This window comes from Leucopleurus acutus, assembly GCF_964270905.1.
Source record: "Leucopleurus acutus genome assembly, chromosome: X".
Taxonomy (NCBI): domain Eukaryota; kingdom Metazoa; phylum Chordata; class Mammalia; order Artiodactyla; family Delphinidae; genus Leucopleurus; species Leucopleurus acutus.
Window position 1 is genome coordinate 120,664,535 of NC_139148.1, and position 16,152 is coordinate 120,680,686.

The 16,152-nt window shown below is 49.3% G+C and overlaps 1 protein-coding gene across 1 annotated transcript; it reads left to right on the forward strand.

The window, feature by feature from the left end:
• Nucleotides 1-6,761: 6,761 nt before the first annotated feature.
• Nucleotides 6,762-10,166, forward strand: LOC309978646 (melanoma-associated antigen 8-like; the record flags this gene model as incomplete). The annotated part of the gene is made up of 3 exons (XM_082865151.1): nt 6,762-6,917; nt 7,473-7,578; nt 9,313-10,166. 3 exons carry the CDS (start codon nt 6,762-6,764, stop codon nt 10,164-10,166), a joined length of 1,116 nt encoding a protein of 371 aa, XP_082721277.1.
• Nucleotides 10,167-16,152: the final 5,986 nt, after the last annotated feature.

The window sequence follows — 16,152 nt, forward strand, 5'->3', positions numbered from 1 at the left end:
CCTAGAGTCTGTCATACAGAGTGAAGTAAGTCAGAAAGAGAGAGACAAATACCGTATGCTAACACATATATATGGAATTAAAAAAAAAAATGTCATGAAAAACCTAGGGGTGAAACAGGAATAAAGACACAGACTTACTAGAGAATGGACTTGAGGCTATGGGGAGGGGGAAGGGTAAACGGTGACAAAGCGATAAAGAGACATGGACATATATACACTACCAAACGTAAGGTAGATAGCTAGTGGGAAGCAGCCGCATAGCACAGGGAGATCAGCTCGGTGCTTTGTGACCGCCTGGAGGGGTGGGATAGGGAGGGTGGGAGGGAGGGAGACGCAAGCGGGAAGAGATATGGGAATATATGTATATATATAACTGATTCATTTTGTTGTGAAGCTGAAACTAACATACCATTGTAAAGCAATTATACTCCAATAAAGATGTTAAAAAAAAAAAAAAAAGAATGCTCAACATCATTAATCATTAGAGAAATGCAAATCAAAACTACAATGAGATATCATCTCACACCAGTCAGAATGGCCATCATCAAAAAATCTAGAAACAATAAATGCTGGAGAGGGTGTGGAGAAAAGGGAACACTCTTGCACTGCTGGTGGGAATGTGAATTGGTTCAGCCACTATGGAGAACAGTATGGAGGTTCCTTAAAAAGCTACAAATAGAACTACCATACGACCCAGCAATCCCACTACTGGGCATATACCCTGAGAAAACCAAAATTCAAAAAGAGTCATGTACCAAAATGTTCATTGCAGCTCTATTTACAATAGCCCGGAGATGGAAACAACCTAAGTGCCCATCATCGGATGAATGGATAAAGAAGATGTGGCACATATATACAATGGAATATTACTCAGCCATAAAAAGAAACGAAATTGAGCTATTTGTAATGAGGTGGATAGACCTAGAGTCTGTCATACAGAGTGAAGTAAGTCAGAAAGAAAAAGACAAATACCGTATGCTAACACATATATATGGAATTTAAGAAAAAAAATGTCATGAAGAACCTAGGGGTAAGGCAGGAATAAAGACGCAGACCTCCTAGAGAACGGACTTGAGGTTATGGGGAGGGGGCAGGGTGAGCTGTGACAGGGAGAGAGAGAGAGTCATGGACATATACACACTAACAAACGTAGGAAGGTAGATAGCTAGTGGGAAGCAGCCGCATGGCACAGGGATATTGGCTCGGTGCTTTGTGACAGCCTGGAGGGGTGGGATAGGGAGGGTGGGAGGGAGAGAGACTCAAGAGGGAAGACATATGGGAACATATGTTTATGTATGACTGATTCACTTTGTTATAAAGCAGTAACTAACACACCATTGTAAAGCAATTATACCCCAATAAAGATGTTAAAAAAAATTCATTACAAATTCATAGGAATTCTTTTAGCAAACTAAGATTACAAGGGAACTTCCATTCCCCCAAATCTATAGCAAACATACTTTAATGTGAAATATTAGAAGCATTTCCATTAAGTCAGGCAAAAGATATAGATACATGCTATCATCTTTACCATTCCAAAAAGATACTGGAACACAAAGTCAGAGCTATGGATATCAAAATAAATAAGAGGTATGAATATTGAAAAGAAAGATATACCATTTGGTGATAATATCACCTGTGTAGAAAATTCTAAGGAATAAGCGTGTGGAATATTCAAATGAATAAGAAACCTCAGAAAGACAGTAAAAATTCACTATAGCAAAAGCCAGAGCCTTGTCACATAAAAGCAATAACTAATTAGAACATGTAATAGAAAATATCCCATTCACGACAGCAAAAAAATCCAAAAATTACCTTAAAAGAATCATCACAAAAATGTATGAGATCTTTATAGAGGCAACTATAAAAGTTTACTGATAGATCCAGGTAAAATAAGTCACAGATAAACAGGGCAGTATATCATCCTTATTGATGGGATACACATTATTGTAAAGATGTCAATTCTCTTTTACAGATTTTAGTGCCTTACTTGTAACTGCTAAGGTGACAATCAAACTTGGGCAGCTGTCTTCTCCCAAAATCAAGCCTGGAAAACCCAGAAGGTAGAATAAAAACACCCTCATAAATATACATACTAAAATCTAAGTGACAAAACATGAGAAACCCCTGGGGAAGACTGAGGACTGTGCTGAACTTGTGTTTGGGATGAGGGAGTTCTGGGGCTAAGACAGATTGGGGAGAGTTTGTAGATTGTAACAGAAGGAAGATGACAGGATAGGGAGGAACAAAGTTTAAAAACTTCTGCTCCTGCTTCATTGTAGTAATCTGAGGCTGAACCTAAGACCCCAGATGCCAGTATCCCTGGAGTAATGTCAGGAGAGCAGGAAAGATGGGTTGATTTAGCCAGTATGGCTCGAGTCTGCTAATAATCACTTGAAACCACTCTAGTGGGTAAAGGGCTGGTCTTTTTAAAAAATATATTATTTTAGCAGAATAAAAAAAGTGGACTCAAAATGGGATAGTGAGTATCACAATGAATCACCCACAGTAAGGTAGGTATTCATGAAATACACACACACACACAAACACCCACATTCTACATATATACCTGGCAGAGATACACAATGTACAATATATTTCTTACTATGGATGAGGGTTATAAAAAAGAAAATCACCTCACTGGACAATGCAATGTTAGATAAGCTCAAAAGAGGCAGGACATCCCATAATCACAACTCTTCAGCCTCTTCCATGTAGAAAATAATTTGTTTTAGAACAAAAAGTTTCTAAAATCTAAGTCTGGCTGGTGAAGAGACCCACTGGGAAGTTGGGCTTCTTCTCTGTCATGGGTGCTGCTACTCTTCCACACAGCAACTAGCCTGGAACCTGAAAACATTCTTTGTAGGAGTTGCACTTGAGCAAATGGTCAGAGATGGCAGAGAGGGATAATTTCCCACATTGTATTTAATTGACAACCCAGGATACAAGATGAGGACTCTCAAAGAGGACTGGAGGGTCCACCCATTCCAGAACAGAGGGTACCCCACAGAACCCTGCTTTACTGCTGATGTCAGTCCTGGGAGACTGCAGGCAGGGGTCTCAGGCTGAGCAGCCCTGTTCATTTCCAGCTTGGGGGTCTCAGGAAGGTGGAGGCCTTGGTCTGAAGGTGGCAGGCATAGGTCAGTAGAGGGAGGAGTCCAGATCTTGCCAGTTGTCATGGTGAGGACTTGAAGGACGATTTGAGGGCCTGAAGCAATTGGCCCCAGCCCTGCCCTCTTTCTGTGGTTAGCCCTGGGAAGCCCCAGGGCATGGTCACTGGATGTGGTCAGAAGGGAGGGACACGCAGACACTGTCATCATCAGATCACCACCAGACATCAAGGTGAGGACCCTGAGGGAGGATCACATAGAAGCCTGCCGCATGGCGCTTCCCTGGTGGCCCAGTGGTTAAGAATCCTCCTGCCAATGCAGGGGACACGGGTTCAAGCCCTGGTCCAGGAAGATCCCACAGGCCGCAGAGCAACTAAGCCCGTGCGCCACAACTACCGAGCCTGCGCTCTAGAGCCCACGAGCCACAACTACCGAAGTCCGCGCGCCTAGAGCCTGTGCTCCGCAACAAGAGAAGCCCCCGCTCGCCACAACTAGAGAAAGCCCACGTACAGCAGCGAAGACCCAGCGCAGCCAATAAATAAATAAATTCATTAAAAAAAAGAAGAAGCCTGCCACAGACAGAGGAGGTACCACAGAATACAGCCCTTTACTTGCTTTCAGCCCTGGGAGGCCCTAAAGCATGGTGGCCGGATGTGGGGTCTGCTGACTTCCCATTCGGACATCAGAGAGAGGTGAGGACCTTGCTCTGAGGGGCCCTGTTTCATGTGAGGAGAGGGGAGGGGGCCCAGGCCCTGCCAGGCATCCAGAGGAGGATCTTGAGGCAAGACTGGGGCGAGCCCCTTCCCAGACAGTGCGGGCGGGACCCACGGGAAGCCGCCCACGCAACCAGCACGGGCCGTCCGGGCCGCCCAGTCGGGCAGAGCACCCCTCCCCCACGTCCTCTTTGGAGGGGGCGGTCCAGGGAAATGGGGACCTTGGACCGAGGGACGCATCATCAGGTCGGCGAAAGGGAGGGCCATACAAGCCCTGTCGGGCGTAAATATAAACACTAGCTCGGACAAGTCTCAGACTGGGAGGGTAGCTTGCCTGCCTCCGCGGTCAGCCCTCCGCAGCCGTCGCACGTCGCCGCTGACACAACGTTTGCCCACTTCTGCCTTGATGTTCTCGGGGAGCAGCGGCTTGTTCTGGAGCCCACGAGGGAAGCAGCCCAGGCAGCGCCCGAGTCCAGGTGAGGACTCTGAGCCAGGACTCGGTGGCTTTTCCACCCCAGAGCAGGGATCCTGTCAGCGCCCTGCAGAAAGAGTGAGAATCCCGTCAGTGCCCCGCCCTGCCCCTGCTGCCACCCCTGGGACACCCCAGGCAGGGTCCCTGCACGCGGCGTGTCGGGACCAGCACCTCAGGAGTCTGCAGGACAGGAGGTTGTCTCTGGGGCGTGCAGACTTAGACCAGAAGAGAGAGGATTCCTAGGCTCTGCCAAGCTTCCGGGTTAGGTCCCTGAGGAAGGCGGGAGAGGCCTCCACCAGAGAGGCTTCGTCCCGCCTGTGCCGGCGGTCCTGGAAAGCCGCCGGCACAGGCCGTCAGCTGTGGCGCTTCTGGCGCTGTCAGGAGTCTGAGGGACACGAGGCTAGTCTGGGGTCTCGCCCAGGCGTTGTCTGGTGCAAGGGGAGGACCCAGAGGGACGAGCAGCGCACCGCGGGGGTTCCGCCGCGCGCTTGCTGGCTGCTCTGAGCACACGCACGCAGGCTTCCTGGACACGTGGTGAGGCTTCCTAGCGGGGACTGGACTGGGCAGCAGAGGAACGAGCCCAGGCCCCGCCGGGCGGCAAGGCGAGGACCCACAGGGAGGAGCTCGGCCCTCTCAGGTGCCCTAGAGGGGCCTCTCTGCCCCGCTCTGCCCCTGCCGTCCTCCTCGGGAGGCCCCGGGCAGGGGTCCCGGATATGCGGTGCCCGGATTTCCGGCCGAGGGCGCGAGGCGTTGTCGGTTGGGGCCGGTGGCGCGAGCTTGGGTCGGCGGAGACGGAGGCTCTCGCCGGCCGGCGCGGAGGTGAGGACGGGGAGGAAGGCCCGGGGGCCGCTCTCCGCAGCCCCCGGCCCGCCCTGCGTGGCGCCCCGCGCAGCCCAGGCTGGGCCCTCGCAGGTGTTCTCCCTGAGCCTCCGGGTCAGAAAAGCTGGGGTCCCGGCTCTGCCGGCTGTTAAGGGGGGCCCGTGGGCGCCCGCCCCGCCCCTGCCGGCCCCGCCCGGCTGGTTGTGTGCCCTGAGGCGACTCGGGCGGGGCTGTGGGCCGCGGGGCCCCTCTGCGTCTCCTGACGTCTCTGCCTGGCGCCCCGGGGCCGTGGTGGCCGTGGGCTGAGGCAGCGACTTCGGGTCAGAAGAAGGGAGGGGGCGGGCCCCGTGGGGACTGCGTGGGAAGCCGTGAGGATGGACGAGGGCACCTTCCGCGGACGCGGAGCCCCACGAGCCCCCCCGGGAGGGCTCAGTGATGCCCCCTCGTTCCAGGACGCCGTGGGGTTGGTCTCCGGGAGAGACGCCATTGCCTGAGGGCCGACGGCGACACCTTGAGGGGGGACGGGAGCTGCCCCGCCACCGAAGAGATGGCGTTCAGCCCCTGCTGTCAGCCCTAGGAGGTCCTGCGCAGGCGTGGCAGGGTGTGGCCTTCCGTTACTTTTTTTTGTTTTTGCCGTACGCGGGCCTCTCACTGTTGTGGCCTCTCCCGCTGCGGAGCACAGGCTCCGGACGCGCAGGCTCAGCGGCCACGGCTCACGGGCCCAGCCGCTCCGCGGCACGTGGGATCTTCTCGGACCGGGGCACGAACCCGCGTCCCCTGCATCGGCAGGCGGACCCTCAACCACTGCGCCACCAGGGAAGCGCCCTCGTTACTTTTATCTGGACGTTCTCAGGGCAGTGAGGCCCTAGACCTGAAGGGGCAGGGACAGCTCGGCAGAGGGAGGAGTCCCAGGCTTTCCCCGGGCTCAGATGAAGGACTGAGGGCACCCCGTACCCCAGAACAGATGGGGCCCAGCGGTTCTCTGCCCTTGCTGCCGACACGGGAGAGCCAAGGACGGTTACTGCCTGTGGGCCCCGGCCCACTCATTTTCTGGGGGACTCCCGGGATGGTGAAGCCCTTGGGCTGGTGGGCGTGCCTGAGTTCAGCCCCGGGAGGACTACCACATGCTGCCAGGCGTCAAGATAAGGAGCCTGGGGGAAGATTTGCTGCACCTCCCACCCTGTACAGAGGGGTCTCACAGCCACCTGCCCCTGCTGTCAGCCCTGGGAGGCCACATAGCAGGGTTGCCAAAGGTGGCATTTACTGACTTCCACTCTGGGAGTCTCAGGGAGGTGAGACTTCTTCTGAGGGGTGGACCTCAGGGTAATAGATAGGACTGTGAGGGAGGATTGAGAGGACCTCCCTCCCAGGTAGATTTGGCCTCTGTCTGCCCTGAAAATACCCATCTTAGAGAGGAGGGGCCCCAACCCAGCCCTGCCCCTCTTGTCAGCCCCAGGAGACCACAGGCAAGGTTGGCCAGATGTGGCGTTTCCTGACTTTTGCTGAGGGGAGGGTCTCAGAGAGGTCACAGCGTCGGTCTGAGGGGGAGCCACATCAGTTCAGAAGAGGGAGGAGTCCCAGGCTCTATCAGAAGTCAAGGGAAGGACCATTGGGAGGCCTGAAGGGCCCCTTTCCCTGAAAAGAAGGATGCCACAGGATCTCGGCGCTGGGAGGATCAGAGTAGCGGTGAGCAGGTGGGAGGAACTCTCGCTTCTGCTGCAAGCTCTACCAGGAGTCAAGGGGGTGGAGTGTCTCAGGGAGCTAAGGGCTGGGTTGCAGCAGAAAACTGCAGGTCAGCAGAGGGTAGGACAGGCCTTGCCAGGATGAATGAGGAGTGAGTGCATTCCCTATGCTAGAACAGACCCCAGGCAGGTGTGGCTGGATTTGGTGTCTTTTTACTTTGTCTGGGGTGTCCCAGAGAGGTGAAGGCTTTGGTCTGAGCTGATGACACCAGCAAAGGGGGAAGTCCCAGAATCTGAGGCGTCAAGGTAACGTAAAGGCCTTGAAGGAGGTCTAAGGTTACCCCCTAACACAGACAGAAGGGGTCTCACAGAAATTCCACCCTGTCCCCACTGTGCACCCTGGCAGGATCCGGGCAGGAATACCCAGATGTGGTGTACCCTCACTCCCTGCAAGGGGTGCCTGGAGGTGTCCCTGGGAGGTAAAGCCTGGGCCTGAGAAGGGTGATGTCAGGTCACCAGATAAGGTGGTCCAGGCCCTCCAGGAGTAAAGAACACATTGAGAGAAGACAGAGGGAACTCCTTATCCCAGAACAGAGGGAACCGAGCCCCTGCTGTCAGCCATGGGAGACCCCAGGCTGGGGTGGCTGGATGTGATGTCTCTTCACTTTTGCCTTAGGGGTCTCAGGGAGGTGAAGGCCTTGGTGTGAGTGAGAAGACAGGTCAGCTGAAGGAGTCACGTCAGGTCAGAAGAAGGAAGAGTCCCAAGCTCTACCAGAGTCAAGGTAAGGACCCTTGGTGAGGACCAAAGGTACTTCCAACCCCAGAAAGAAGAGACCCCATAGAGTCTGGCTGTCTCCTGTCCTCCGGCCTGAAGAGACTCAGGCAGGGTTGGCTGCATAGGTGTGCCCTCACTTTCTCCAAGGGTGAGAGAGGTGTCTCCGAAAGGTGAGGTCCAGTCAGCAGGGGGTAGCCTAGGCCCTGTCAGGAGTAAAGGTGGGTAACATGAGGGAGGACTGAGGATAGCCCCACCACAGGACACATGGGGACCAGCTCTTGCTTTTGGCACTGGGAGGACACAGCAGGGGTGGTAAGATGTGGTGCCCCATTTTGGTCCATGGGTTCTCAGGGAGGTGCGGTCCTCGTTCTGAGGAAGTGGCAGTCTGAGGGGAAGCCACATCAGGTCGGCAGAGGGAAGAGTCCTAGACTCTGCCAGAGTTTAAGGTAGGGACCCTGAGTGAGGCCTGAGGGCACACCCTCCCCCGAGGACTGAAGGCACACCCAGCTCGGCCCTTCCCCTGTTGTCAGCTCCGGGAGGCCCTGGGCACAGTGGTCAGATATGGTGTACCCTCACTTCCCTCTTGGTGGTCTCAGGGAGGTGAGGGCTTGTTCTGAAGGGGCCAGACTCAGGACAGCAGAGGGAGGAGTCCTGGAACGTACCAGGCATCAATGTGAGGAATGAGGGTAACACTCAGCTAGGAGAGAGGGGGACCCCACAAACTTCATTCAGCTCTTTCTGTTCCCCCCGGGAGGCTCTGGGCAGGTGTGGTCGAAAGTGTTGCCCCTTCACTTCCTTCTCATCTGTTTAAGGAATGTGACGTCTTGCCTTAGGCTGGCAGAGGTGCAGGAGGAGAGGGCACAAGCCTCTTTAGAGGAAAGGTAAGAACCTTAGCGTGGAGGGGATCATCGCTCCAGAACAGCGGGGACCTCACAGAGCTCGGCCCCTCCTCGCCTGTCAGGGGCTTCAGGAGCCCTGAGGTGAGGGCCTGGGTGTGAGGCACAGGTCCTCAGGTCAGCAGAGCAGAGGAAGCCCAGACAGTACTGGGAGACAAGGTGAGGTGTGCACCCTGAATGTCTGCCAAGGACCCCCCAGTGCCTGACCCACCTGCCCACAGTCAGCCCTGGAAGCCCCGGGTTGTACTGGTTGGCTGCACCCTGAGGAGCTTTCTCGCATCTTCCTACAGGTTCCTAGGGGACAAACTGTCCAGGGAGACAGGAGCCCTGTGAGGCCCTAGAGCACCCCCTAAAGAGGGGATCTGTAAGCCAGCCTTTGTCAGAGCTGCCAAGGGTGCATTTCTCTGCTGAGGCTGCTGACCCGCTGTCTCTCTCCCCCAGGTCCTTGGGATCCCATCTCCCACCATCCTGCTTACACTTCTACCTGCTGCCTCCAACAAGAGTCATCATGCTTCACTCTCCAAAGCATCTGCGCCTCACATTTGAGCCAGACTTTCAGACCCTAAGTGACATACAAGACCTGCTGACAGTGCAGGTTCCCACAGCTGAGGAGGAGGAGGAGGAGACTGCCTCTGTTTCCTCTTGCTCTTTCATTTTCTCCTACCCCTCAACTTCCCCCCCTTCCTCTCCTCTGCTACTGGGCACCCCAGAGGAGATGGAGGAGGAGGAGAAGAAGGAGCAGGAGGAGGAGGAGGAGGAGACTGCCTCTGTTTCCTCTTGCCCTTTAACTTTCTCCTACTCCTCAACTTCCCCCCCTTTCTCTCCTCTGCCACTGGGCACCCCAGAGGAGCAGGAGGAGGTGGAGGAGGAGGAGGAGCAGCAGGAGGAGGAGCAGCCTGCCACTGTGCCATTGGGTCATCCCCAGAGTCCTCAGAGCTCCTTCTCCGCCATGCCATGGAGCACATCAGATGGAAGCTCCAGCATCCAAGGAGAAGAGGGCACACACTCTCTCCAGGCCTCAGCACGCACCAAATCCTTGTTCAGAGGCCTGCTGGATGAAAAGGTGGCTGATTTGTTGCATTTCATGGTCCTCAAATATCGACTGAAGGAGCCCTTCACAAAGGCAGAAATGCTGAAGGTTGTTATCAAAAAGGACAAAAACCAATTCCCTGTGATCTTCAAGAAAGCTTCTAAGTGCCTAGAGGTGATCTCTGGCATTGATGTGAAGGAAGTGGACCCCAAAATCCACTCCTATGTCCTTGTCAACTCATTAGACCTCACCCATGATGAGATGCATAGTGATGACCAGAGCATGCCTAAAAATGGCCTCCTGGCAATCATCCTGGGTGTGATTTTCATAGAGGGCAACTGCGCCCCTGAGGAAAACATCTGGGATTTCTTGAATACGATAAACGTGTATGCTGGGAGGGAGCACTTCATTTATGGGGAGCCCAGGAAGCTCATCACCAGAGACTGGGTGCAGGAGAATTATCTGGAGTACCGGAAGGTGTCTAATAGTGATCCTCCACGGTACGAATTCCTGTGGGGTCCAAGGGCCTATGCTGAAATCAGCAAGGTGAAAGTTCTGGAATTTTTGGTCAAGGTCAAAGGAACTGACCGCATTTCCTTCTCACACTGGTATGAGGAGGCTTTAAGAGATGACGAAGAGAGTCGGGGCCCCAGTTGGCCCCTTGGATAGTACTATTGCCATGTTCATTGTGCAGCATTCCTCAGCAGTTTCTGACCCAAATGAAGAAGGAGTGCAAATCTTCACTCCGTGCTTGAGAGGGCAGGCAGGGTTCTATGTAGAGGAGGGTCGGGGTCAGGCTGGGAAGAACACACTGTGCAACAACTTTGTGTTCCTGTTCTGTATGGGTGACTTGAAAGTTTATCTTTTTTTTCCTTTTGGTATTTTTTTCAAATGCTTTTCCTTTAATAGGTTCATTAGCCTTAGAATCTGTTTATAAATGATATTGGTCACATTTATTGCTAAACATCAGATTTAAGAAAGAGTTTTGGGGCTTCCCTGGTGGCGCAGTGGTTGAGAGTCCGCCTGCCGATGCAGGGGGCACGAACCCGTGTCCCCTGCATCGGCAGGCGGACTCTCAACCACTGCGCCACCAGGGAAGCCCGAGTTTTGATATTTTGCAAAGCAAGTTGGGGAATCTTCCATCTTATTTTGTGATCTGGAACAAGATAACATGACATTGGAATAGGAATTTTCTTGGAAATTTGAAAGAACTCAGCAGACAATAGAGAAAAAAATGTAAAAGCTGGTTCATTTTTGGATTCCCTTAACTACTTTAGTGTATTGTTCCATAATATTAAAATATATACCTGGACTTGCTTGGCTTATTCAGGAAAGTAGGAGTAATCTTAACAAATCTTAATTTTTTGATTCCCTTAACCATTTTAGTCTATTGTTCAGTAAAATTAAAGGATATATACTTGGATTTGCTTCGTTTATTCAAGAAAGTAGGAGTGATCTTAATCTTAATAAATAAAAAAAACTTCTCACTGACTCATTCATCAAACATTAACTGGATATTTTCTCTTTGGAAAGCACTGTGTTAATAATGGAAATTCTAGGGTAAGCAAGACACACCCCTACCCATAGAAGGGTAGAGGTTAGGAGCAGCAATCATATCAGGAAGATGGTGAGATGTCCTCCATTACCTAAAGAACAAGTAAAAGAAGAGTGAGGAGGTGGGATTCCAGATGCGAGCAGTCGAGTGGAAATGCCCTGAGCTAAGGCAGTCTGGGGCTTTGGGAAATGGCAATTCCTTCTATGGGAGTTCACTTTAAATTCAGCTGTGGGTGGTGGCAGGGGCCAGACTCTCAGACTGTGTGTTTTAGAGGTGAGAGAAGAGCCTGGAATGGAAAATTGCTTAGTAGTTATGTTTGGATCAGGGGTAAACCAGAGGGAAATCCCTACCTGGGGCAGGTATGAGAGGTACCCTGAACTCTTGTCCTAGTGCAGTTAATACAGTGCATGAAGGTGCTCTATACATATCATCTGCAGTGATTTCTTGAGAATAGGGTGATACTCTCTTGAGTTGGTACCCAGAAGCCATTAGGCTGGCACTCCTTTCCCTGGCCTAAGAGAGCCAGAGCCAACTCTGTTAAAATCACATTAAAGGTAGGTTATCTTGAGTGTAATTAGGCCAAATCTAAGCAGGGTCTAGGCTTTGGTGGCAGTGAAATGAATGAAAACAGTATTTAGATGGATGAATACCTGGGAGAGAAGGAAGGAGTTAGTCTTTCACTTAAATTCTAAGAGCTTTGAGTTATATCAGCTGTGGAAGACTAACCCGTACCCCAAATTAATTATCCTCTAAGAGGAAAAATTTAATGAGTTTTGTGAAGCTGCATTTTTGCCTGATTTGATTGAACTGTGTATTATTTGAGACGTCCTGGATAAAAACAAAATCCCAGAGGAGAGGGCAGTAAGGTCTGGGGACAAAAAAATACTAGAAATAATTGCCATTCATTAAAGATCTAATAAACACCAGGCACTGTGCTAGATGCTTTTCTTACTTTGCATACGTTCCAGCAGTCCCACAAGACAGGGCTTATCAAACCCGTTTTCCAGAGGATGCATCCAAGGCTCATAGTGTTAGTAATTTCCCCAAGATTATACTGCTAGTAAGTGACAGGGCTGGGACTAGACCATGGTCTGAATTCATCTAGGGCCCACGTTGTTCCCACTCCTCCTAGCCCAAGGCAGGTCTGTCTTCTATTTCTCTTCTCAGTACTGTATAATATCTCTCAGGTGACAAAAAGAAGGACCATGTGATGGTACTAAAAGCAGGCATAGAGAAGGAAGGGGAAATGAGAATAAAACATAATTTGGGGATTGTCTGAGCTTTATTTACCTAGGGTCCTCCTGCTTAGAGACCTAGGATACCCTAATAGCTAACTCTGCCCAGGTGCTGCATTTGTGTCCAGTCCTAGCAATATCCTGACTTAGAGCATGCTTCTCCTGATCTTCCCCAGTGTGCACTCCTGTCCAACTCTGGAACCTGGCCTGCTGGCCAGCTGCTCACTGTCTCCTCATTTGAAAGCTGTGCCCTGCTCCCAGTGGACAGCCCAGAAGCGCCTACCTTCCCCCTAACATAGAACATTCCTACTCCCTGCAGAAGTCCCCTGCTGTTCCATCTGTCACTCTGGAGCCCTAATAGCAACAGCCCCTTCAACTTAAAAGTTCAAACTGGAAAGCTCAGATAGATAGTGTTGTTTATACTGATGTGTAGTGAGTTGAATGGTGACCCCCAAGATATATATATCTAAGATATATATATCCAGGTAGATATATCCAAGTCCTAATTTCCAGTATCTCTGTATGTGACCTTATTTGGAAATAGTCTTTGCAGATGTAATTATGTTAGGAATCTTGAGATTATCTTGGATTTAGGGTAGGCCATAAATACAGTGAATGGTGTACATATAAGAAAAAAGGGAGGTTTGACACACACACACAAGGGGATATGAAGAATGGAGGCAGAGATTGGAGTGATGCATTTATAAGGCAAGGAATGCCGAGGGTTGCTGGCGATCACTGGAAGGTTGAAGAGAGCCACGAGATGGAACTCTCCTTCAAGGTCTCCAGATAGCCCTAGGAAGCTAATACATGTTCATTTCCCCTAGGTGTATTTAACAAACTCTCAAAGTGTTTTGCAAATGGGCTTGTTGGTAGAGTCTGATTTGGCACATAATCTACTGGTTGTTGGGATATAACTCTGAAGTTAGATACATTATTTTTGAAACCACCCTAATATTTGTAGTAGGATTTTAATGGGATGTCGTTTTGAAATTGATCACAGAACACATACATAGATGGATGTGCTTATCCATGTGGTTAAAAACCAAAGCCTTCCTCATAAATGATAGATAAGGAAAGACCGTGGAAATCTCTGTGTAATCAAAGGGCTACAGAGGCTAAATTCTTAAAATCTTTGTAGTCCTTCTAGGAGGTGAAAATGGTTCCTTAGCAGACATGCTAGTTTGTTTAAAAATGAAAAAAAACATCATTGTTAGGAAATGCATGTTTGTGTCCCCCACAAATTCCTATGTTGAAAACATAACCCCCAATGCAGTAGTATTAGGAAGTAAAGCCTTTGGGAGGTAATTAGGTTTTGATATGGTCATGACGGTGGAGTCTCCATGATGAGATTAGTGTCTTTATAAGAAGAGAAATAGGCTAGAGATCTCTCTTGGCCATGTGACAATAAAACGAGAAAATGGCTGTCTGCAAGCCAGGAAGAAGGTCTTCCCCAGACACCGAGTCTATCAGCAGCCTGATCTTGGACTTCATAGATGCCAGAAGAGAAATAAATTCCTGTTGTTTAAACCACTAAGTCGATGGTATCTTATTAAAACAGTTTGAGCTGACTAAAATAACCATCCTTCCACTGCCCCTCGTCTGTGTACCTGCCACAGAGGAAAAATCCTGGTTTGCAGTGTGCCAAGAGGCACCTGTACAGGTGTTTGGGAATGTTCAGTCATGTATAAGGTAGCAGAGACTCATAAATTAAAAGACTTTGACTGTGTATCACAAGGAATGAGAAAATTTTCGGTCTGTTGAGATTACAAAGATTATTGCAAAGAGTAGTGCAGAAAAGTGCTATTGAGTGAAGAAGGGTGATTTCTCCTTGCTAAGATTTACAGAATCCTTTGACAACTAGGTGTGGTCCTATATTTGAAAGCACTTGTCACATGGTAGGTTCGTTCCTGAAAAGTTGGTGAATCTCAAGGTAAATTTGATTTTCTCAGAAACTCCCTTCAAGAAATGAAGAGAGTTGTCATATCAAATTATAATCGCTGCTTTTTATTGAGCACCTACTAGGTGACGGCTTATGGGAGAGACTGGTGGCTTATGGAATAGAGTACAAGTGCTCGTCCACATCTTGTCTTCCTCACCTTCCTGGGTGGTCCACTTGTTGTTAAGCAGAAGCCAGTATGCCCTTTCCATGCTTCCTATGCCATTCAGCAGCAAACATGGAGACCCTATGTCGGGATAATGGTGCTACAAGATGGAAGCAGTGTGGATCCTTGAGTCGTCTGAAAGCAGAAAGTCCCTGCCAACCCAAATCAGAATTTATGTGAACAACAACAATAACAATTGTGTTAAGTCACTTGTATTTCAGGTTTTGTCTATTGCATCAGCAAGGAGTTACTTTAACTGATTAACACACAGCTCCTATTTCTGGTTTTAAGCTTACTTAAATATTTTACTTAGAAAGCTAGTAGTTCATATATTCTTGTAAAAAAATTCTAAAAATAAAAATCAATCACAATTTCCCCCTTTACAAAGTTCCTCCAAAATTCAGACCCCTTCTCAGAGGTAACCACAATTAAAAATCTGGTGTGTATTATTTTTTTTTTTTTTAAACATCTTTTTTGGAGTATAATTGCTTTACAATGGTGTGTTAGTCTCTGCTTTATAACACAGTGAATCAGCTATATGTATACATATATCCCCATATCTCCTCACTCTTGCATCTCCCTCCCACCCTCCCTATCCCACCCCTCTAGGTGGTCACAAAGCACCAAGCTGATCTCCCTGTGCTATGTGGCTGCTTCCCACTAGCTAGCTATTTTACATTTGGTAGTGTATGCCACTCTCTCACTTCGTATTATTTTAAAGGCTATTCTAGGCTTTTCCATAAATGTATATATTAAAATATATATCATTTTTCTTTTAACATACTTGGTAATTACGTATATATTAACCTTCCACTTACCTTTGCCACTTAATAAAGTGAATGCAAGATCCTTCCATGACAGCACCTACTCCCTAGAATTCTAAAGTATGTATGTGCCATAATTAATTAAGCACTTCTCCTCCTGATGGACACGTAAGCTGTTTACCATTGGTTACTATGATTAATAGAACTGAAATCAACATGTATGAACATGATTTTTTTTGGAAATTTTATATGTTTTCTAATAATAAAGATATAACATAGAAGTTGTGTTAATGTGCAAAGGGCATGAATATTTAAAATTTTTATAAATATTGCCAACATTGTATTCCAGTATATTTTCTCACAAATTACTGTATGTAAATATCCTACACTCTCATGAACATATTATTTTACCAATACTTTAAATTTTGGTCAAAATTACAAGTGAAAAAATATTGTGTCAAAGTTATTTTAATTTGTGTCTCCCATTTTCTCATTAGGTTAAGCAGAAAATTAACTTAATCCCTCACGCATATAAAACTGGATTTGTTCAGTGATGTCCTGAGAGAAGGGATTCCTCTGGGCATGACTTAAAGTTCTGAAATGTCAGCAGGACCTTTCTCCTTTACTTTGAGAAGCAAGGATTTGGCCAGAATGACCAGGAGCCAGGGAAGGATAGTCTCAGTGAGTGAGGGTCACTGAGAGCATCCTGGCGAGAGCGATCGCCAGGGCCCACGAGAGAGCACGTACAAAACCGAGTCCAGAGAGCCCCAGGCAGGCTGGCGGTCAGGGCTCTCCGAGCCCAGAGTTCAGGGCCCAGAAGGAGAGATGGTGGGGAACCTGGGCGGGTGGTACTGGACGCCTTACAAGAATAGGCTGGGGAATCTCGGCATCCTCATGACCAGCTGGAAGTCCCAGTGTGGTCTGAGTGGGTAGGTCATTGGAGGAGTGGACCAGCCACATGCCAGACACCACCCGCTGCCTTAGAGTCGCCCCTGT